Source organism: Talaromyces atroroseus, assembly GCF_001907595.1.
Source record: "Talaromyces atroroseus strain IBT 11181 chromosome Unknown scaffold_5, whole genome shotgun sequence".
Lineage (NCBI taxonomy): Eukaryota > Fungi > Ascomycota > Eurotiomycetes > Eurotiales > Trichocomaceae > Talaromyces > Talaromyces atroroseus.
The window spans coordinates 1306890-1327567 of NW_017971437.1; the positions used below are offsets into that span (position 1 = coordinate 1306890).

General features: G+C 48.4%; 9 protein-coding genes across 9 annotated transcripts; 4 read left to right on the forward strand and 5 right to left on the reverse strand.

The window, feature by feature from the left end:
* Positions 1-906: 906 nt before the first annotated feature.
* Positions 907-2320, reverse strand: UA08_04911 (hypothetical protein; the record flags this gene model as incomplete). The annotated part of the gene is made up of 4 exons (XM_020267232.1): positions 907-1517; positions 1593-1740; positions 1801-2114; positions 2188-2320. The coding sequence occupies 4 exons, from the start codon at positions 2318-2320 to the stop codon at positions 907-909; spliced, it is 1206 nt and encodes a 401-aa protein (XP_020120034.1).
* A 398-nt stretch (positions 2321-2718) lies between these two features.
* UA08_04912 (hypothetical protein) lies at positions 2719-4461 on the reverse strand (the record flags this gene model as incomplete). Its single annotated transcript, XM_020267233.1, has 2 exons — positions 2719-2829; positions 2890-4461. 2 exons carry the CDS (start codon positions 4459-4461, stop codon positions 2719-2721), a joined length of 1683 nt encoding a protein of 560 aa, XP_020120035.1.
* A 1071-nt stretch (positions 4462-5532) lies between these two features.
* On the reverse strand, positions 5533-7409 carry UA08_04913 (hypothetical protein; the record flags this gene model as incomplete). Its single annotated transcript, XM_020267234.1, has 2 exons — positions 5533-6926; positions 6998-7409. The coding sequence occupies 2 exons, from the start codon at positions 7407-7409 to the stop codon at positions 5533-5535; spliced, it is 1806 nt and encodes a 601-aa protein (XP_020120032.1).
* Positions 7410-8145: 736 nt separating this feature from the next.
* Positions 8146-8582, forward strand: UA08_04914 (hypothetical protein; the record flags this gene model as incomplete). The annotated part of the gene is made up of 2 exons (XM_020267235.1): positions 8146-8387; positions 8423-8582. 2 exons carry the CDS (start codon positions 8146-8148, stop codon positions 8580-8582), a joined length of 402 nt encoding a protein of 133 aa, XP_020120033.1.
* A 1212-nt stretch (positions 8583-9794) lies between these two features.
* On the forward strand, positions 9795-11555 carry UA08_04915 (Developmental regulator flbA; the record flags this gene model as incomplete). Its single annotated transcript, XM_020267236.1, has 3 exons — positions 9795-11085; positions 11156-11343; positions 11397-11555. The coding sequence occupies 3 exons, from the start codon at positions 9795-9797 to the stop codon at positions 11553-11555; spliced, it is 1638 nt and encodes a 545-aa protein (XP_020120030.1).
* A 415-nt stretch (positions 11556-11970) lies between these two features.
* Positions 11971-13831, reverse strand: UA08_04916 (hypothetical protein; the record flags this gene model as incomplete). Its single annotated transcript, XM_020267238.1, has 4 exons — positions 11971-12423; positions 12535-12884; positions 12954-13599; positions 13676-13831. The coding sequence occupies 4 exons, from the start codon at positions 13829-13831 to the stop codon at positions 11971-11973; spliced, it is 1605 nt and encodes a 534-aa protein (XP_020120031.1).
* Positions 13832-16019: 2188 nt separating this feature from the next.
* On the forward strand, positions 16020-17394 carry UA08_04917 (hypothetical protein; the record flags this gene model as incomplete). Its single annotated transcript, XM_020267239.1, has 6 exons — positions 16020-16211; positions 16262-16366; positions 16439-16645; positions 16710-16852; positions 16924-17022; positions 17082-17394. 6 exons carry the CDS (start codon positions 16020-16022, stop codon positions 17392-17394), a joined length of 1059 nt encoding a protein of 352 aa, XP_020119870.1.
* Positions 17395-18196: 802 nt separating this feature from the next.
* Positions 18197-18644, reverse strand: UA08_04918 (putative mitochondrial pyruvate carrier 1; the record flags this gene model as incomplete). Its single annotated transcript, XM_020267240.1, has 3 exons — positions 18197-18356; positions 18425-18497; positions 18572-18644. 3 exons carry the CDS (start codon positions 18642-18644, stop codon positions 18197-18199), a joined length of 306 nt encoding a protein of 101 aa, XP_020119869.1.
* Positions 18645-19494: 850 nt separating this feature from the next.
* UA08_04919 (hypothetical protein) lies at positions 19495-20601 on the forward strand (the record flags this gene model as incomplete). Its single annotated transcript, XM_020267241.1, has 1 exon — positions 19495-20601. The coding sequence occupies one exon, from the start codon at positions 19495-19497 to the stop codon at positions 20599-20601; it is 1107 nt and encodes a 368-aa protein (XP_020120312.1).
* Positions 20602-20678: the final 77 nt, after the last annotated feature.

Genomic DNA, 20678 nt, shown 5'->3' on the forward strand with positions numbered 1-20678 from the left:
TATAGTTCCTCCGCAATTTGGAATACCGAACGAAAGTAAACAGAGTTGGGTGGCATATATTCAGTTCCTTTTTTTGTTTTTCCCCTTTCATTTTTATTTCGCGGCTTGATGGCGGCCGCATGGACCTTATTAATACCTCTGCATCTTGCATCTCTTCCTGGCCATGCAAAAGAGGAAAATTTTCATGCTCGTCTCCTTCATAGACCTATCACATTGCGAAGCAATTTCCCGTCAACTGGAAGAGCTTATTTTGAGTGCGACCGGGCGTGGAGAAAACGAGATTTTAGGGCTTCAGGCAGTAAATAACCCGCGATCTATTGACTGGATCGGCAACGCTATGTGTCGATGGACTGGAGCTTAAGGGACGCTCACGCCCCCCCCCCCAGTCTAACCTTCAAGCAGTAGACTGGTCCCATTGTGCCCTGCACAAAACATTGTGATCAACCCTTGAAAAGATACTTCCAAGTTTAAAGCGTCCGGCCTTGTCCACTATAGGCAGATACATGGTAGTCTATAACCCCAATATGGAAAAACGCGATCTATAAGCCTTGGCTTTTACTTAAAAAGATTGATGATTGTGGCACCACATCTGCGGGTCTTCTTGATGCAATCAAGCTGTCTAAAGAGTGGTTTCCTAATACTACCTTTTGTCCGAGCTTACAAGTCACACTTAATCACCATATATGAGATTTTCCCGGAGCATAAGAATTTGTACGGGCAAATTCCCTACCTCATGCCTGCAAACTTGACTTGGGAAGATCTGCTTGGCAGTGCTTGAGCTTGCTCACTGTATTATTCTACTTAGTAAAGGCGGCAAGGGGTAAACCGGAGGCGATCCAGTGCATGTACATGTTACATCCGTAAATGTAGGTAAAAGTGCGAGAGTAGTTACATAGACAGTCAAACTCAAGCTTTGGTCGCAAGCGAGGCAAGCGAGGGCCTCACAGGCAGTCCAGCTGCCTTGTAAATGGCATCGATAGCTTCCATCTGCGCAATACTCTCCTCGCCCGAAATCCAATACGGCACATTCTTGCCTCGCACTTTTTCCGTAAACGCTTCTAACTGGTAGCGGTATGTGCTCCAGTACGACTTGCCGCCTTTGCCGCCTGTAGTCCAGGCCTCCCCCCAGCATGGCCCGCCTTGGTACTGTTTCTCGTATTTGGTCTTGCCGGTCATCTTGTCCGTGATGGAAATGTAGTGGTACAAATGCGGCATCATGGCATTGTAGAAGTAGATGATTGCCTTGTCAGTCTCGACTTCGATTGATGGCAGTTCCCATATGCGCGGTAGGATCTTCTTGATGGCCCACTGCCGGGCCATGTCTGTGTAGATCCGGCTTTGGATTAGATGGCCGTCCGAGGGGTCCTCGAAAAGAAGCAAGGAGTGCATTGCTTCATCGACTCGCATGTCGTGCGCATACGGCCGGGCAACAGCTGATTGGATTTCCTTCAGATTGGATCCGTGGACGGCAAAGCGAGTGAAGGACAAAGCATAAGTCATGTCCATAGAGGAGCCGCCTAGACTGCAACGTCAGTATTGTTATTAAATGACATATAAAACAAGGATCGTGTGGGTGTGTGTGGGTGTCCCACCAGCTAGTTCATATTGCCATCTGATATCCCCATCTGGAACACCGGGACTAGCAGTCATGACAGCACTGGTTCGCAGTACACGACCATGTTTACGCGAATCGAGAATCTCTCGAAACAGATGGGCCGCCGGATGGAATTGCCAGTGGAACTGAAACAGCAATGTCATAAATAAAGATCGCTCCCTCAAAAGACTTTAGGCAAAACATACCGCCTCCTCGCAAACCAGATTTCTCTCCTTTGCCAGCTCGACCAATCTATGCGCTTCATCCGCATTCGAAGTAAATGGCTTCTCACACAGTACGTGCTTTCCGGCTTTCAGAGATTTGGCTGCCCATTCATAATGCATCCCGTTCGGCGTTGAGATGTACACAATGTCAATGTCGGGGTCATCTAAAAGGTCCTGGTACGAGCCGTAGGCTTTTTTAAAATGGTACTTCTGAGCCGCCTGTTTCGCAACGTTGATATCGCGAGAGGCAATCCCGTGGAGAATCACATCCGGATGGGTTTCGGCAGGATGAATGACTTGAATCAGCGTTAGCGAGTTCAATTTCTTGATTTCCGATTCGTCTTGAATGCCATAAAGGCTAGAACATACTCGCCGCAGGGTTGATCTGAGCAGTTGATATGACGCCGAGCTTCAGGCCCATCGGGCTTTTTGTTGGCGTGGGATGAAGACACGAGGCGACATATTGCTGGGCAAAGGTGTAGGCTTGTAAGACGAGCGCCATTATTCAGTTGCAAGCTACAAGGTGTTACTAGATGTGATAGAGCTTGAATTTACTTGGATGTACCTAGGAAAGCAATGTGAGGATTATTTCATAGACACCGTTGTGGCGAATATTTCATGACGACATGCAGGCGTCAATGTAGAGGAATGCCGCTTGCGATGAATTTCTATGGATCGTGTTTTTTTGTATCCTGATTTTGTGTTTTTGCCATCGTATGGGAAACTTACATGTATCCAGGTAGGAGGCAATGTTAAATGCTTGCTGTGTGGCATAGGCGAAGTATGGCAACTGCCGTTGAAGAGATGCCACCACGAGTCGTCTATGGAAGATAAATATTGCTCCATTTCTGCTATATACTCATACATTAATTCCATCCCATTGTAACTGAACTAATTTTTTTAGAAGACAAAATCCAATGCTTTCTGCCAGAATGTATCCGGCTTCAAAATCTCGATTTCGCCATCTTCCAAACGGCCAGTATACAGGTCGATCGTAGAAGCACGCTCAAACTACATTCAACGATCAGTTTTTATACTATAATTGATAAAGCATTCAGTAGAGATACCAACCTTAGTCCGCTTAAAAACCTTCCAGAAAATAATAGGCACGATAAAAATCGGGATGCCCACGTACGACGCGACGAAGCTGGATCCAGACCAATTCCCCTTCAAGAAGACGGAAAAGCCAGACACAAGAACGATGATAGTAGACCCAACGAATCCTACCCAGGCTGTATAGGGCTGGAACGGCGACTTCCAGGGAAGACTGTCGCGGCTGATTCCCTGTGCTTTGAGGGCAGCATAAAAGCGAATGTAGCACAAAGATAGCGTGGCCCAAGCAATCAAGCCAGCGACCGTACTAAGATTCAGGAGCCAGGTGAAAGCCTGTGCAGGGCCGCCAGATCCAAGACCTAGTTTTGAACTGTTAGAAGCTTGCTGCGGTTTCGCATTTGGGGGGAAACTTTTGAAGAGATACTCACTGAGATAGGCCAGCGGACCGAACAACCAGGCAGTAATGACGGCCACATATGGGACACCCCTTCGAGTCACTCGTCCAAAGATCTGCGGCAGGTAATGATCCGTGGTCATGGCCACAATCATGCGAGACCCAACCCAGCAGTATGAGTTGCCGGCCGACCAGGCAGCCACGAGAATGCAAGCATTGACAATCGACGGCAGGGCACTGATGCCGGCCTCCTTAATGGCTATGACAAATGGCGAGCTGTTGGCGTTTCCGCTGCCTGAGGTCAGAGATGGGTCTTTCCAGCTCACAATCAATCCAATCATTAAAGCACCAAGAATATAGAAAACTCCGATGCGGTAGGTTACTCGTCGAGCGGCCTTGGGGATTGCTCGATGGGGATCAACGGCCTCGGCAGCAGCAATGACCACCGTCTCGACACCGATGAAGCTGAAAGAAGCGTTGACGAAGGACGACAGAAAGCCGAGGAAATGGCCCGTTGGACCCGTGATGCCGTTGTAGTTTGTCCATGCGCCGGGGTTATGCCAGTAACGAAACCCAATCGCTTCGTGGTTTGGAGCGCCTCCAGCTGTGATGACAATCGACACGATAATCAGCCCAAGAAAGCAGAGCATCTTGATCGAGCCGCTAATAACTTCGGCGTCACCGTAGAAGCGCACATCTGACAAATTAATGGCCAGAATAAGGGCCAGGCCAACCGTAATCACCACAGCCGGGGTCAGCGTCGTCCAGTACGAAACGACCACAGCAGCAGCCGAAGCCTCGGACGCGATGGCAATGGTGTAGCAATATGTGTAGGAAATGGCAAGCGAAAACCCGACTGCAGGGTCAATGAAACGCGTGGCCCAGTGTGGAAAGGAGCCTGCAGTAGGCAGTAAAGTAGCCAGCTCTGCAATACTCTGCATCACACACCAAAGCACAAATCCCACGATGATGAAGGCGAGCAACAAGCCAGCTGGGCCGGATTTGGCGTAAGCAGCACCTGTTCCGACGAAAAGACCCGTTCCCAGGCCGCTGGTCAGGCCAATCATGGAGATTTGGTAGCTGCGAAGACGACGCTGTGTAGGCCCACGACCGCCCACATTGAGGTCCAGCTGGCTCTTGGGAATGGGCACCTCATTGCTGGCATAGGCGCTCTTGCCCTCGATCTCCGAAGCCATGTTTGCGTCGCAGCAGCTAGCTATGCTTGCAGCACGATTGACATGTTGACGAGACGAGACGAGACGAGCTGAAGAACGGCGGAAAATTTTTTGTATTTGAAGCATGGCTGACGCTATCGGCACGCGAGCTTGCGCCATAGTGGACTGACCTTGGTACGAAGCTGCTGGCCTGTCAACCGATGATTGAGGTTACATGCGAGCCATTAATATGACTATTCTATAGTCAATATGTGGTGCTGTGGCCTGCTTCAGGCTACGCATTTCACGTCGTAATACTCTTGCCCAAATTTGTTTTTTTTTTTTTTTTTTTTTTTTTTTCTTTTTTTTTTCTTTCTCTCTTCTGTTTGTATTTTATTCTAGGCGTACTGAGTTATTGATTTTTTCTTTTTTCCCTCTTTTTTGGAGGCTTGAAAATTTGCACGCAACTGCAATTACGTACGAAAAATTCTTAGGGGCCGGAGAATACCTTGCTATAAGCACCAAACTTCTTGGAACGGATCTTTATAGCGGATAATTATATAGTTCCGCTACCCCGTATGAGCACACCCCGAACCTCGGGTCATCAAATCCACCAGATCCATTCTCAAGAAGCCAAACTATTACGATTTTATTGGAGTCCATGTATTTTTTTTTATAGCCATGTATGTATTCATATCATATTTATTGTTCTGATAGTAATAGTCAGTCAGTTCTTAGATTTAGTCTGGATCAATGTAGAATCATACCTTGGTATAGCTACAGCATCAGTAAGTAACCTTGAAAAATCTAAAGAAAGCTTACAGATCCACCGACAGGACCCTTCCCAAAATCCTCGCAACTCTATCTCCTATAAAGTACAAACTCTATTTAGTATTCACGTAGCTGGTAAACTCAGCAATAAAAAAAACATACTAGTCTACGGTTTTGTTGGCGGATAGATCCATGGATTACGATTAGAATTGACTAGGGCTGGGTCCGGAGGCGAAATATTATGAAAAAGTTTTTTCTCATAGCTTACTCAGCTTGAAACAATATCATTGTCGGCATCGACTTTGACTTTGATGCGGCAAGATTTACATAAAGGCATTCATATCAAGCCGGCCCCCTCGCGGTGAGGAAGCTGAAATCTGCGCCATCATGCGCCTGATTGACCTCTCGTTCGTAGAGACCACGATATCCCCGTCTGGCACTCCTTGCATTCCACGCTGAATCCGTGCCAGTTTCAAGCTTCTGGCGACGTTCTGCAATCCGTCGCTGCAAGTCCTCGTCGCCGATATCCAATCGCAACAAACGATTCTCGACGTCACAGACTATGATATCACCCGTCTCAATGACACCAAAGGGCGAGTCCGGAATAGCAGATTCTGGCGAAACGTGTAGAATGATAGTGCCCCCAGCTGTGCCCGACATGCGTCCATCCGATATTCGAAGCATGTCTGTGACCCCCTGGGCGGCCAATTTGCGAGGGATGGGGATCAAGCCCGCCTCAGGCATGCCGGGGTTCCCAATCGGACCGATTCCTTTCAAGACGAGCACCGAATCCGAAGTCACGGCGAGATCGGGATCATCTAAACGCAATGCAAGGTCTTGAGAATTTTCAAAAACCACCGCGGGTCCTCGGTGATTCAGAAGTCGTTTGTCCTTGGATGCTGATGCTTTGCACACAGCCCCGTTGGGTGCGATATTGCCCCGTACAACAACCAGCGAGGAACTGGGGTGGAGAGGAGTAGAGAGCGTTCGAATAATACTGCGCGAAAATGCAAAGTCTCGAAACGGATTCTTATCCAGCACCTCACCCAACGTCTCTCCCGTAATGGTCATTGCTGATTCCCGGAGCAAGGGCCGCAAGCGGTGCAAAAGACAAAGCATGCCACCAGCGTTGTGGAAGTCCGTCATATAGTTGTCGCCACTGGGCTTCAAATCGACCAAAAGTGGTGTCTTGCGACCAACTTCGTCAAGCATGGCCAAATCTATGGATCCACTTACAGCTGGGTGGCGATTGATAATCGCCATGAGATGTACCATGGCATTCGTTGATCCGCCAATAGCCTGGAGCACAACGGCAGCGTTATAGAATGAGTCCACCGAAAGTATATTCTGGGGTGTTCGTTGATTGATAGCGGCAGCAACAGCGTTTGCACCAGTCTGCTCCGCGATCCGAAGCCTTCCAGCAGACACAGCGGGAGCAGAAGCGCCTTGCAGAGGAATCAGACCTAATGCTGCCGTGATACAAGCCATGGTGCTGGCGGTCCCCATCACTCCGCAGGTGCCTATTGTCGGTGCTAGCTCTTCGTTGATAGCTCCAATCTCTTCCATGTCTATTTGCCCGGCTCGGTAGGATGCCCAGTTATTCCTACAGTCGGTACAAGCTCCGAGTCGCTTCCCTCTGTGACTACCTGGCATCATTGGCCCTGTCAAAAGAGGCAAGACTGGCTTATTCGCAGAAATTCCGCCCATGATTTGAGCTGGAACTGTCTTGTCACAGCCTGATTTTTTTTTCCCCTTTCGTGTTAGCGCATGACATGTTATGGTCATGGTCATAGGAATTGACACCTACCCCCAATCATGATGCAAGCGTCAACAGGTTGGGCACGAATCATCTCTTCCGTGTCCATGCTCATGAGATTCCGCAGAAACATGCTAGTTGGGTGCGAGAAACTCTCGTGGAGACTAATAGTAGGAAAGTCAATGGCAATACCGCCATGGAGATGAATGCCTCGCTTGGCAGCTTCAATTAGTTGAGGCACATTACCGTGGCAGGGATTGAAGCCCGAGCCAGTATTGATGATGCCGATAATCGGACGCGAAAGAGCATCTTCCGAGTATCCCAGGGCTTTGATGAAGACCTTGCGCAAGAATAACGAGAAGTGGGCATCCCCATACGATGTAAGTCCTCGCCGTAGTCCCGTCGTGGCGATGATGGGCTCTTGCAGGTTGTAGTCTGCGTTCTCCATGGGAGTAGGATTCATATTTGCAGATCTGAAGCAGTTAAGAAACTTTTGCTCTCTTATACAGACGGAATCTCTGCTCGGGCGGTAGCGAAAGTAGTAAAGATGGATGCTATCCGAACGCAACCGCTTCCTAAGTTGTTGACTGCGGGGAAATGTGGAGAGATGCAGATCTTGAAGGCCTCAAAATGTATCCGTCCTTACTCTTACCATCATATTCGAGGACGGACAAGTCTGGATCGGAGGAGAGAATGGCCGTAGGGAATGTTAGTGATAGAACGAGATATAGGCGGCAAACATCCGCCGGCGGGTTATTATCCGATGCTCTCAAAAATCTACCCATGTAGCGAATATAAGAGTTATTTAGGGGGTTCAATCGAATCACAATATCTACCTAGGTACATTATGCAAACAGTTTGACTTCGTCCAGATGTTCACGATAGCATCGGCTCATCTTAAGAAGTTTCTCTGCAAACGAACGCTGTATGCGACGGCAAACGAGACCAGTGATAAGCGCAAGTTACCATCTAGTCTAAGCGGGCTGGCGGCTGATTTCAGAGTCAGCACAGTCCTAAGGAAAAGGGGAGAATGGGCAGCTCAGATAGTACAGAATAAATTGTACACTTATTGTTCACAACCTCATGTATAAGTATACACGGAGCGGATCCGAATTCTCGGAGGCTCGCCGCTCCGACTATATATATCAACGGCGCAACAAGGTGGATTTCCTCATTATCTTCATTATTATTTATTCACAATGTCTTCTGTACTCAGCCACGTCCAGAATGTCTGGCAAACTCAACGGGCCAACAGCCCCATCTACGCCCTCCTCCTAGCCAACGTCACCATCGAAGATGCTTCCGAGGGCACCATCCACGCCCGTCTCCAAGTGGACAAAAGCCACACCAACTCCAAGGGCGGTTTGCACGGGGCCTTGACTGCGTGTATCGTGGATTGGGTTGCAGGTTCATTGCTAGCTATGGGTCGACATACACGGGGGTGAGCACCGACATTCACGTCTCATACCTGGCTAGTGCAGCGGAAGGGGAAATCCTGGAGATTAGTGGACGGTCCTTGAAAATGGGTGGCACGCTTGCGTTCCTGTCAGTTGAGATTAGCAAGATGAAGGATGGAAAAAGCGTCGTTGTTGCTACTGGGTTGCATACAAAGTATGTCCGACAAAATTCCACATAGAATATATTATTCGCTCTACGGAATAAATGGGGATTATTAGTATTTAGCGATATAGGATGGTCCACCGACGAGGACCCTCTCCAGATCTTGCAACTCTATTTACTAAATTCTCACTCTACACTCGCATATGCTACACCCTGAAAAAACCTACTTGATAGTAATGCATCATAACACAACACCACCACCACCACAGAAAACAATACTCATCCCTGGCCAAGCTTTCCACGTGGTTCTCCCGCTTCCGCACGTGCCGGACGGGAACGCTTTCGGGCTCTCTTCGCTTATTTCAACCGGCGTTCTGAGCGATCTGCTTCACTAGCAGCTGCTACTAGTGGAATCTCGCTCTGCTATAGGAATGGTGAGATGACTATGCAGTAGGAGCTAGGTCGGATGTAGTATATGTTCGGAGTACTCCGTGCTGTCACGGCGTACGTAGGCTTGATCCTTAGCATCATACCAAGAATCCAGCGTGGATCTCGTGGCAGAGATATCCAATGCAATAAACGCCTCGCTGACGGTGGGCCAAACCACACATACCGTTTTAGGCAAGGGAAGTGCAGACTTGCAAGGACAGGGCTGCCTGGCTGGGCTGAACTGCGCCGCCTTATCTCCCTAGCCATGCATTTCTATTCCTTCCAGTGGCCGGCCGACTTTGTACGGATACGCACTCCGTTTTTCACCACGTGGGTGAATGGCCCCTTGACGAAACTTTAACTCTCTTTTATGTTTATATGTTTTTGTTTTTTTTTTTTTTTTTTTTTTTTTTTTTTTTTTTTTTTTTTTTGTAGTTCTTGTTCAATTGAGATTTGTGCCCCTCTCCGCTCTGTTCCGTTTACTCTGTCTGCTCAGGCAAGAACGCCCGCCGTTTGATCGTCTTTACGTAGCAATTCGCTTGCTCTTCGCTTTCTCAAACTTCCCTGTCGTTTTCGGATTTTTATTTTCCAATCGTCCCAGTTGTATTCCGGCGTTTGTGTCTCTCTTTTCCTTTGTCGGTGGCTTATTGGGGGCTAATATTGCTCTAACCCCCGGCTTCATACTTCTTGCGCTACCCAGTTGGGCAGGCAGGCTACTTTACTCATTTCGCCGACTTGGACGTGTTCCTTTCAATCTATGGGTCTGGTCGAATTTGTTTCTGTTTTTAGGATCAATAAACGTTTATGAAATAGGATCAATTCGACCTGGTTGCGTTGATTGCCAACCCAACCATCCGCCATGACTGAGACAGTGCGAAAGCCGACGTCGCGTCTAATGCGCATGACAGACGAAGACAGGCCGTTTACTAGAGTATTTTTCTTGTCTCTCTTCTTCATACCAGGGGACAATTATCTGACCAATTCCATCCAGGATTTCAAAGACCTATTCTCGACTCTCATGGTCAGTCTTGATCTCGGCGCGCACCGAGTGCGATTCTTCAAAGTCGACTTTACCTTCACCGTAGAAGAAGCTATTATCAATCTAAGCTCGCTGCGATTTACTCAATCAGCCCGCATGCCTGACCCCAAGGACCCCAATCGCATCATCACCACAACATCAACGACAACCTTCACCATGGCCAAGGAAATGGCACGTTCCATATTCCAGAGCTTTATCGAAGCCCGATTCTTGGAACCCTTGAATAGCAATCCTTTCAGTGTCAGCAAAAGCACCGTTTGTCAAATGACACCGAAGGGCATCGCGGTGCTGCATCGATTCTGCAACCGCAACGGTGTCACAGCCGTGCATGTGACTAGGCTGTTGCAATCACCGCGCAACAAGATGACTCTTCTTATTCTCGAGCGGGATCTAGAGACAGACAAGCTGCTGACTGACCGGGCAACAATTGAGGTTATCTTTCGTCGTTTCGCAGGCACGCAGGCGTGCCGCCAAGGCGATGAAATGCCAAACTGGGAAGACCGCACTGATTGCCCGAACGGGCTCGTGGGCGTTGAGGGAGTGCAAGAAACACGAGTCAATGGCAGGAAGTACCAGTATGCCTTCACGGGCAAGTCGGCCGTCAATTGGCTCATGGATTGCTGCACTACTATCGACGAACGCGAGACATACCGACTCTGCACGCAGTTCATTGAACATGGACTAATCACCAATATTGTCGAAGACAAGTCCTACGCTGCTGAAACTGGCCAGCCCATTCAAAGTTTCCAGCCTACGCGTCAGGCCGTATATGCTCTCACACCGCGCGCAATGAGAGTATGCGGCTGGGTGGCATCTGACCAAGTATCAGACGACAGCAGCAAGAGCAAAAACAGCAAGTCCAATAGCACAACGTTGTTGACAACGTCAGCGACTGGCACCGATATCTCGAATACCTCCCGCCTGAACTATATACTAACCGACCCGTCTTTACGGCTTCTGTTCCGTGAGTTTCTCGGCGCTTCTTTCTGCGAGGAAAACCTGTCATTCTATCTTGATGTCACTGAGTATCTTGACAACTATAATCGTTCAAAACTTCCGGACGAGCCAAAAGACTCTCAGAAACTGCAAGATCATCTTGCCTCTGCATTCGGTGCGTGCTTGTCTTTTCTTCCCGAGTCAGTATGAGACGTCGAGTTAATGTAATACCACATGTGTCGCAGGTCTATACAATGCCTTTCTTGCTCCCGGCTCGCCCTGTGAGTTGAACATAGACCATAGCCTGCGCAACCGGGTTGCTGCAAAAATGACCGGCCTTGGTGGTGATGGGCCGCTGTCTACTCAGTTTCTGGAAGAGGTCGTCGGTCTCTTCCGGCTTGCTCAATCGACTGTATTCAAGCTCATGGCTAGTGTATGTTTTCGTTTACTGCACGCGCCTATATCTATAGACTAATAGGAAATTAGGACTCGGTTCCCAAATTCTTCCGCCATCCCAGATACGCCCTTATTCTCCAGGAGCATGACTTTGAATCTATCTCCAGTCTCCCTAGCCGTGCTAGCTCTCCTATAGGCATGCCAATGCGGTCTCCAGATCGGCCACCTGCTGCAGCTCCTACTTCTTAGACCTGGCATTTCTTTTGAGCTTATAGATTTTTAGAGACATCAGGGTATTTTTTCTTTCTTTGATATGCATACACTAACGACATGACGATTTAAGCGTGACGACTCTCGACTTTACTAGTTTGAAAGCTTGCTACATGGTGGTTATTTCCCGTTTGAATTGTTCATAGATATTCCATACACGCCTTTCAAGGCGAAAGTTGTAAATACTACCTAAATAGACGTGCAATTTGGCTCCTATTCATATTTAAAAGTTCAGTGTAGGCAAATAACGCCAATTCATATCCGTCGTTAAATGATTAATATGTGCTATCTACCTAACTTACAAATCTCATATCACATATGAACAAACAAAGGCCCACCGACTCCGAAGTCATTGAAGCATGGAAATTGGTATAAATAACAAGACAGAAAGAAACTATGCATCCGCTGCTCGTTGCATGTGGTCCTTCAACGGGCCCTGGAATCGATGTCGCCCTCTCACAACCCAATCAACAACCAATAAACTAGCCACGAGCCCAAACACCGGGCCAGCATAATTCATATTCCCCGCTGTGACTGGGAGCTCAGTGGGAAACAGACTGAAGACGACAATGAAAACACCAAACACGATGGCGTAGATATTCACCACCAACCCCAATCGGGGCCCCATTGTCCACGGACCCCAGCGGATAGGAGGGCTGGTCTTGTTGAGGCGTTGAATAACGAGAAGGAAAATCGGAATTAGGTATGATATGTAAAGCGAGCATGTGCTGAGGGCCAGAATGGCATTAAGCGCAGTCGAGGAGCCGATGTTGATCAATGATAGGAGAAGGACAACAAAACAAACGAGTCCGACAGAACGAAATGGGACATGGAATCGGCGGTCAATCTGTGTCCAGATCAAATCTTTGTTAGTGCCTACTATCTCTACTTTAAAAAGGGAAAAAAAAAAACAAAAAAAATTGGGGGGCGGGGGGAGGAAATGCCAGTAAAGACATACATGAGCAAAAAATTTGGAAAAGGGCAAGCCGCCATCGCGAGCAAAAGCCCACGTCAGTCGAGAGACAGAGGCCACAACACCAATACTTGACATTAGCCCAACTACCAGGATCGCACATTGCATGGCGGTCGCGGCTTTGACCGATTTCGTTGCTTCGTAGAAGATCTGAATGCTGGGGAATCCTGTCGGCGTGTTCAGGACGGCTTCTACGTTGCTCAAGAAAAAAAGTAGGATGAGCAAGAAGCTAAAGGCCATCGTTCCATTGATGATAATGGATTGAACTATGATTTGTGGTACGACCCTCGCAGGGTTGCGGACTTCTTCGCTCATATGAACGGCGCCATCGAAGCCTGGGGATTAGTCAGTCATCGTGTGTGTGGAGTTAACTATCTTGTAACGCCTGCTTTTTTAGGGCATACCAATAAAACAGTATGTCACTGTAAGGAGGCCGAGACACCAAGACACGCCATTGCTGTTCCAGCCACCCTCGTTCAATACCGTCGCAAAGACAAAATCCGGCGTGCTTCTCGGAGCGAGCAAAATCAAAGGCACCGACAGCGCAATGAATAAAACGACATGAAAGATGCCACCAAAGAGTTGAATGAGTGGCAGGATGCGGATGCCCCAGACATTGAATGCAAAGGAGAAAGCGGTGGCAGCCCACATTATCAAGGTGCCCTGCCAGCGCGAATCGCCATACGTTGGGTAGTTGAGCACAATCAAGCCCTGGATCTGTTTTGACACGAGAAAGAATATGCTCGTTGTTGCAGCCTGCCATGCAAAGACCGTGACCCATCCCTGCATCCAGGTGACGAATGGTCGGATGCTCGGAGGTGCGAATAGTGCAGTCCAGTGATACTGTGCGCCGGCAATAGGGCAAATAGACGCCATCTCAGCCAGCGAGGAGGCCAGAGCCATTGTGCCGGTCAGCGAGAGCAGACCGCCCCAGACCAAAGACGAGGGACCGCCATTCAACAGCGCTGACGAAATAGTGTTTGCCATTCCTTCCCATGACGAAAGCAGTGTCACCGATAGAGCGAGGATGGAGAGGGAATCGAATTTTCGCTATAGAAGGAGAGGGAGAGAGTTTCCTATCAGAATAATACACCTTCACATATCCGCTTTCACTGTCAAGACTCACATCAAGCTGCCGTCTCCCACTCGACCCTGTAGAATGTCCGTATACCGGGGCTCCATTCCTCAGGGAGGCGTCGAGAACCAAGCTCGGCTCTTCGTCAACAGCGACACTTCTTTTTGTTTCCAGCGGGCCCAGTTCAAAATTATTTTCTCTGTCCATATTGCAGTCGGTCACCAGGGCAGATGTCGGACGGCGTTCTTCGAATGATAGATCTATAGACGGAAAACGAGACGGTAACGATGTAGAAAGCGGCGGCGAAGACCGAGAGACATGGCAGTCTTGGGATATCGTGTGTTCAATGTCGACCGCTCACATTCCCGTCTTCATCGCTCAGAGATTCCGAATGTGTATACGGCCGCAAACTTGTAGATTTCCAGGAACTCGCAATCCGTAGTCTCAAGACCACATCAATGGCCCGCGAGAAATGAGCCGGCAGCCAGAACGCCGCAATCAATCACCCGATTGACTTGGTTTCCAGCGTGGAAAATGGAAGGATGTGGCGGAGGGATTTGCTTATCTTTCTGCACTAGCAGGGATGCACAGGCTGGTTCAGTGGACCGACGCACAAAGACACACTAAAGAAACTAAACTAGCAGCTCGACTAGAACCCCCAAAATGGGCCGCTCGTCCGGGGCTGAGATTACTATTTAGGACTAGGATAGGAAGACGTGATGTGATCCCTTAATCTACTTCATAATGATGTCGATGAGATCGTCTGTGGTCAGCAAACGTGGAGAAATCGATAGCCGGGGGATCTCTGTGATGGACAGAGCGTGTTAGTCGAATCATGCCCTGCACGGGGCATTGTTCGCTGCCTGTGTTCGCTATAGGGTCTAGACGAGCCAACTGCGCTGTCTAAGATATATTAAAAATGGTGCAAGGGGACGACACTCTAAAACCAGGGCAACAAATTCGATAGCTAGCACGGACGGAAAGTGGAAACGCCTGGGCTTTTTGTGTATCTCTTGTACAAATTGCGACATGTGCTCGCATTAACTACCACTCACAAGACAGGGATGATAGTAGAGTCGAGACACCGAGACAGTTAGTTAGTCTTAGACTCTAGAGAAGGTCACCGCACTAACTTGTTGGTAGAAAATACTACGGACCAGTGACAGCTGTCAGATCGGCAGGAAAAGATCGAACAAGTCCTGAAAATTTTGCCATAACCTTTGCCGCACAGCAGTAGAATTGTAGGCCGGACATGACGCCTAGTTACCAGATGATAATAATTAAATCGAAGAGAGAAAAAGGAAGATAACAGAAATGCACCAGTGGCACGCATTGCATGCATTAGCAACGAATAGCCTGGCTAGCAGCATGTACACGGACTGCGCGTACCCACTGCCAGGAGGCGATGCGTATACTTCGAGCTAGTGCTAGGCCAACGTCGTAACGATATCTATCTACCTGCTTTAGGGGGGTTAGTGTCCATTCCGAGACGATCCATGGAATTCACGACCCAAGATTCCCATTCCTTCTAACTAACTTCTCTGAGTCTCTCTCGCTCGAGTCTTCTACCTACTCCACCGCGGCCGCTTCCGGTCCATCTCTTTTGGTCCAAAGACTCGCACAGCACAGAAAAACAACGGCCCACCTTTAGGCTTTCAGCCACTACGAGCATGGGCAAATCATAAGTCACTGGCTAAGGGGGCAAAACCTTCGCTCCCTGCTGCCATGTGACGGTGCCTCCGTTTGCCGCTGTGCGTGCTGTCAGTATCACTATCCGGCAGCATCCACGCCGTCCCCTATGTTTTTAGAATGAAATAAACGTCAATTGATAACATGGCGTGTGACTTCTTCCCTTATTAGGTGCAGACGAATCTTGGGGCGTGTATGGTTGTATCTGGATGCGTACCAGGGGCAAATGGGAACTCAACCGGGGGTTTTTATCACTCGTGTAAATAAGCATTATTACTAATAAATTATGCTACTTATTCAAGTTGCATACATAGTTAGTTAGTTCTCTCTCCACGTAATCAATCGACTTGAATTATTTATTTCATTCACCTCATTCGTGCAAGAAATTACAATAATGAATGCCTCTTTATCACACCTGTAACCTTGGCAATTCTCCATTGGAAATCAACCAAATCAATAAAAGCGACATACGGTCTTTTCCCCTAATCATCGAAACCCCATGACCGCGCCATGAGATAGTCCTCTGTAGGCATAGCTGCTTACATCCTACTCTTACTACGTTTCGCTCGGCCGTTGAAGTATCGGGATAATTCACAGAGCCTCGATATTTACGATCAGCGGTCAGAAACAGGGGGGAAGAAAAAGAAAAGAAAAAGGAGGGAGGAAAAAGCAAAAAGAAAATAATAATCATAATCCCGACAAAATAATGGTACAGGCACAGGCAGGCACCCTGCCTCCGATATTCACTATATCTGATGAGGACCACGGCGGCTACACTGCTGTCGCTGTCTACACTCTTCTCGCTCTGACCGTCTTCGTGGTCGTCACTCGACTATCAGCAAGATATTATATCGGGAAAGTAGTGCAAATCGATGACTATCTGCTCGCAGGGGCTACTGTAAGTGCAATAATCTCTTCAATGGATTTTTGTCGTTAACACAGCTACAGGTCCTAGCGATCTTGCAGAGCGTGTTTGTGCAATTATCAATCAGCCATGGTCTCGGAAAAAGGCAAAATACTGTCTCGGACAGGAACCTAAATCTTTTCGAAAAGGTACTCGTCACAGCCATGTGCAACGCAGGATCGCTTACTGATGCTTTGACCTAGTACATATACATCGCTCAGATACTGCTCATCGCCACTGTTTCCCTAAGCAAACTCTCCATCAGCCTACTCTTCAAGAGCTTGATGAACAGAGGGTTTTCCCAATGGGCTAACTGGGGATTGATAAGTGCAATTGTCGCATGGGCTATTGCATCCATCGTCGCTCTCGCCGCGCGATGTTCGTCGCCTCGTCCGTGGGATTTTGTAAACGGAGAATGCGACAACATGGTTAGTATTCGCTAGAAGTAATAATACATAGTAAAACGTGAGATTTTGGACTGATAGTGACTAGGCTGTCATGTTCCAAACCATCGGCGCGTTCAATATCATCACCGACGCAGCCATAGTTCTTCTGTCATGCGGCGTGTTGTGGACTGTGCATGTCTCCATGGCGAAGAGGGTGCGAATAATCGGCTTGCTCGCAATTCGAATTGTGTACGCTGTCTCCTCTGGTCACCACCAAAGCAAGGAAACTGGACGTAATTGCTAACTATCATCCTCAATAGCGTCATTGTGGCCGTTGCCTTCCAGATACACTACTACGATGTTGTTGTTACGTCCTCCGACAAGACGTGGGAACAGCTATACGCCAGCATCTGGGACCAGTAAGTCTTTATTTGTCGTACATACACGAAGGCGAGCAATACTGACTAAGATGAATCAGAGCGGTGCTAAACCTGAGTATCATCGCTACCTCAATTCCATCGCTCGGCCGTCTTGCCCACGAGCTACAGCCCAACGTCAACGCCTTCGCCATGACCGAGAACCACGGCCTGCGCGCTCGTGACAAATACACAATATCAACATTTGCGAATCATTATCCGCGGCGTGCAGCCGAAGCCAACATGTTAGGCACCCACACTTCCGTCGTTCATGGAAGCACAGATGACGATACAGAGAGTATGGAAGCACTCGTCCGAGAAGGCTTTCAGCAGAATGTGTTTGTCCAAAGGACAGTTGAATTAAAGGTTGAATAGCCAACGATCTTACTTTTATTATTATCTTCATGTATTATACTGATTGAAAAAAAAAATAAAAAATTGGAGTTGACGAATTTTATTCATATCGATACTACAGACTGGCGGCGAAATCCTTCGAAAGTGTCGGCCAATATTTCGTGATATGCAAGACTTGTAAGTAATGAAGGATATATCTGAGGATCTGTTAGACATCAGCTTTGCTTTGATAAATCTAGGGCTCTATACAGTGATCAGGACCGCACAACCACCACGGCACCTTCGGTCTTATCAATTTTGATGACTCTCATTAGCTGTGAATGTCGAGTATGCAATAAGGCCGGCAGATATTCGCTTATTTTTATTTTTTATTTTTTTTTTTTTTCCCTCACCAAATCTGCTTGACAACATTGGAGAGACAGAAAACAGAACAGCCAACGTGAAATCGAGACACAACCCCGAACCCGTTTCTCAATAAATTACAATCCTATACGAGCATTGGAAGTTGATTTGGATACTCCAGATCTACAAAGCGTCTCGCGCAAATAGTAGAGTCATCTACCAGAGATTCATTTCTATACCTATCAAAACGCCATAACCATGCAATAAACCACCTTTTTTTTTCTCTGATTCCAAAATGCTCGAAAAGCGAACCCACGATTCTATATCTACCCATGCCTCGGATATCCTCCGCCATATACTCGATTTTCTTCTCACGCATCGGCAACGGGTTTGTTCCGGTCTTGCAGGCTGCGAATCACACGATGTTAGTCACCGGAAAGCTAGCATGAAATGAAAAGAGAGCGATGAAAAGGGTCACCTACTACCAGTGATTTATAAACCTCATTCCTTGGATGGACTGGGCGCCGACGTTGACGGTGTGCATTCCAAACAGCAAGTAATTCTTGGGGGTCACGGCAAGAGAGTATCGCATCAACAGGGCCGAGCAGACAATAAACGCGCCCGTCATGCGTCCCGAAATACTACATCGAAGACAGTCAGCCTAAAAACCCTAAGGATCCTACACTCACGTACGGGGAAGGGCAATTACATCTCTGGATCCTTCTGAATGTCCGTCACGGCAGCAATCGGAATGCCGAAATTGGAGGCCGGGCCCCAGAAATCTAGGTCAAGAAGTCAATGCCAATGATATCTTTGTGGAACGGCTGTATTATCGAGAAAGAGCGCTAAGACATACGTGTTGAGCAGAAGTAATCAAGGGTTTTATTGGAGCGAATCTTCGCATTAATTGCTTTCACGGCGGCCAGCATTGTGAAGCGGATGGATATATATTGCTACCTCGAAACCGTAGGTAGAGAGAATATAGAATATTGAATAGAGATAAATATATAGAATATGAAATATAGATGTAAAATGACAATGCTAAACAACAGGTCTCGAAACGCGGAAGCAAATAAAAATTAAAAGTCTTCGCTGGCGGCATTTCACGGCTACCGACGGGTACTTTCTCCGCCATCGGGATCCATCGGCCTGCTTACGTGATCCAGGGGCCGGCTTCGGCGGTAACTAATCATATGCAACATTTACTGTATAGAAATAAGCTTGAATGTCCTTGGGTTAAATAATAGAAAAATAGTTCTAATCTACATACGGATTATGCCTAGGTATGAAAAGATTTATCGGAAGTATAAGCAAGCCTAGGTGGTCGCCATGATCGCTGCCTGAGGCCAAAGTGTCACGTGACCTCATCACAACCTGGGCCCCCCACTGAGCTGTTGATGCACCTCTCTCCTTTTTATTCCTTGTTTTCCTCCAGATGGCACAGCGAGCTGGTCGCTATATCAGGCATTGCCCCGGTCTTTCAGATTGTTATCATTATCGCAGGCGATCCATGAACTTCAACAGTCCGGAGCATGTGTTTCCTACGAGCATATTCTCGAACCAACACCACTACTTCTTCAGCCCAGAAGCCAAAGCCGGCAAAGGATGGAAATAATGTCATCTGGTCAAAGTCAAAACAGAGCGAAGCCAAGAACCAGCCAATTAACGTTACCGCTACTGGCCTAGTCGCTGATTCCTGCGGTTGAGGAATATATATTAAAGCTGAAGCTGCAGCTGAAGTTCCCCTACTCACCTCCATGAATCCTCCGAGTCTGCATCATGTCTCCCTCCAAGCTGGGCCCTGTCCTCGTCACTGGGGGCAATGGCTTCGTGGCCTACCATATAATTGCGAAAATTCTCGCTGAAGAGCCCGACTGCGACATTCATTCGCTGGATGTGAACGTCGATCGTAACCGCCATCCCAACGCGAACGTCCACTACCACCGGGCTGACCTCGCCTCCGCCGCGGACGTCGAGCGAGTGATGCACATTGCGCAACCCGTCACCATCTTCCACACTGCGTCGCCCGAATTCTCCGACGCCCCCGTGTCCGCTTACCATAACATCATCGTTGATGGCAGCCGGCACGTCCTGAATGCCGCTGTCAAGGTCGGCACTGTGCGAGCCTTGGTCAATACGTCGACCTCAGGAGTCATCAACGATAACCACACCGATATGATTGATGCAACAGAGGAGATGCCAATCCTGCGGTTTCCGCAGCAGAAGCGCATATACTGTCTTGCCAAGGCTGAAGCTGAAGAGGCCATTCAAGCGGCCAATCGCAACGGGGGCCACGACGATCAGGGGGTGTTGACCTGCGCGATACGCCCCTGTCTTGTATTCGGTGAGCATGATGTCGGTGCCTTGGGGAAGATGATCGCGGTGGCTCGTAAGGGCATGTCACGTTTTCAGATGGGCAATGGGAAGAACCCATATGATTTTGTGTATGCGGGCAATCTTGCAGATGCGCATCTGCTGGCTGCTCACGCTCTGCTCGACGCCTGGGGCAAACCTCGTCCCACGGATCCGACCGTGCGTGTGGACGGCGAATGCTTCAACATCAGCAATGATGACCCCTGGTTCTTCTGGGACTTCCAGCGCGCAGTTGCCTCCGAGACGGGCAACCCCGTGCGGCCCGAGGATATCGTGGCTATTCCGACATGGCTGGGACTCGCCATGGGACTTGTGAGTGAGTGGGTGGTGTGGGCAATTTCCCGCGGCACCCGGACTCCCAATATGACTCGTGAGGGCATTCGCTTCAGTACCCTCATCCGCACGCACAATATCACCAAGGCCAAACGGGTGCTCGGGTATCGTCCCAAGGTGGGCATGCAGGAGGGCATCCAACGCAGTGTGCGTTGGTTCATGGAGCAGGTAAATGCATAAATGCGTAGAGATGTTTTTTTTTTCCCTGCGGCTGTTAGCATTTAGGATAGTCTACGAAGCAAAGGAGGCGCTAGGCA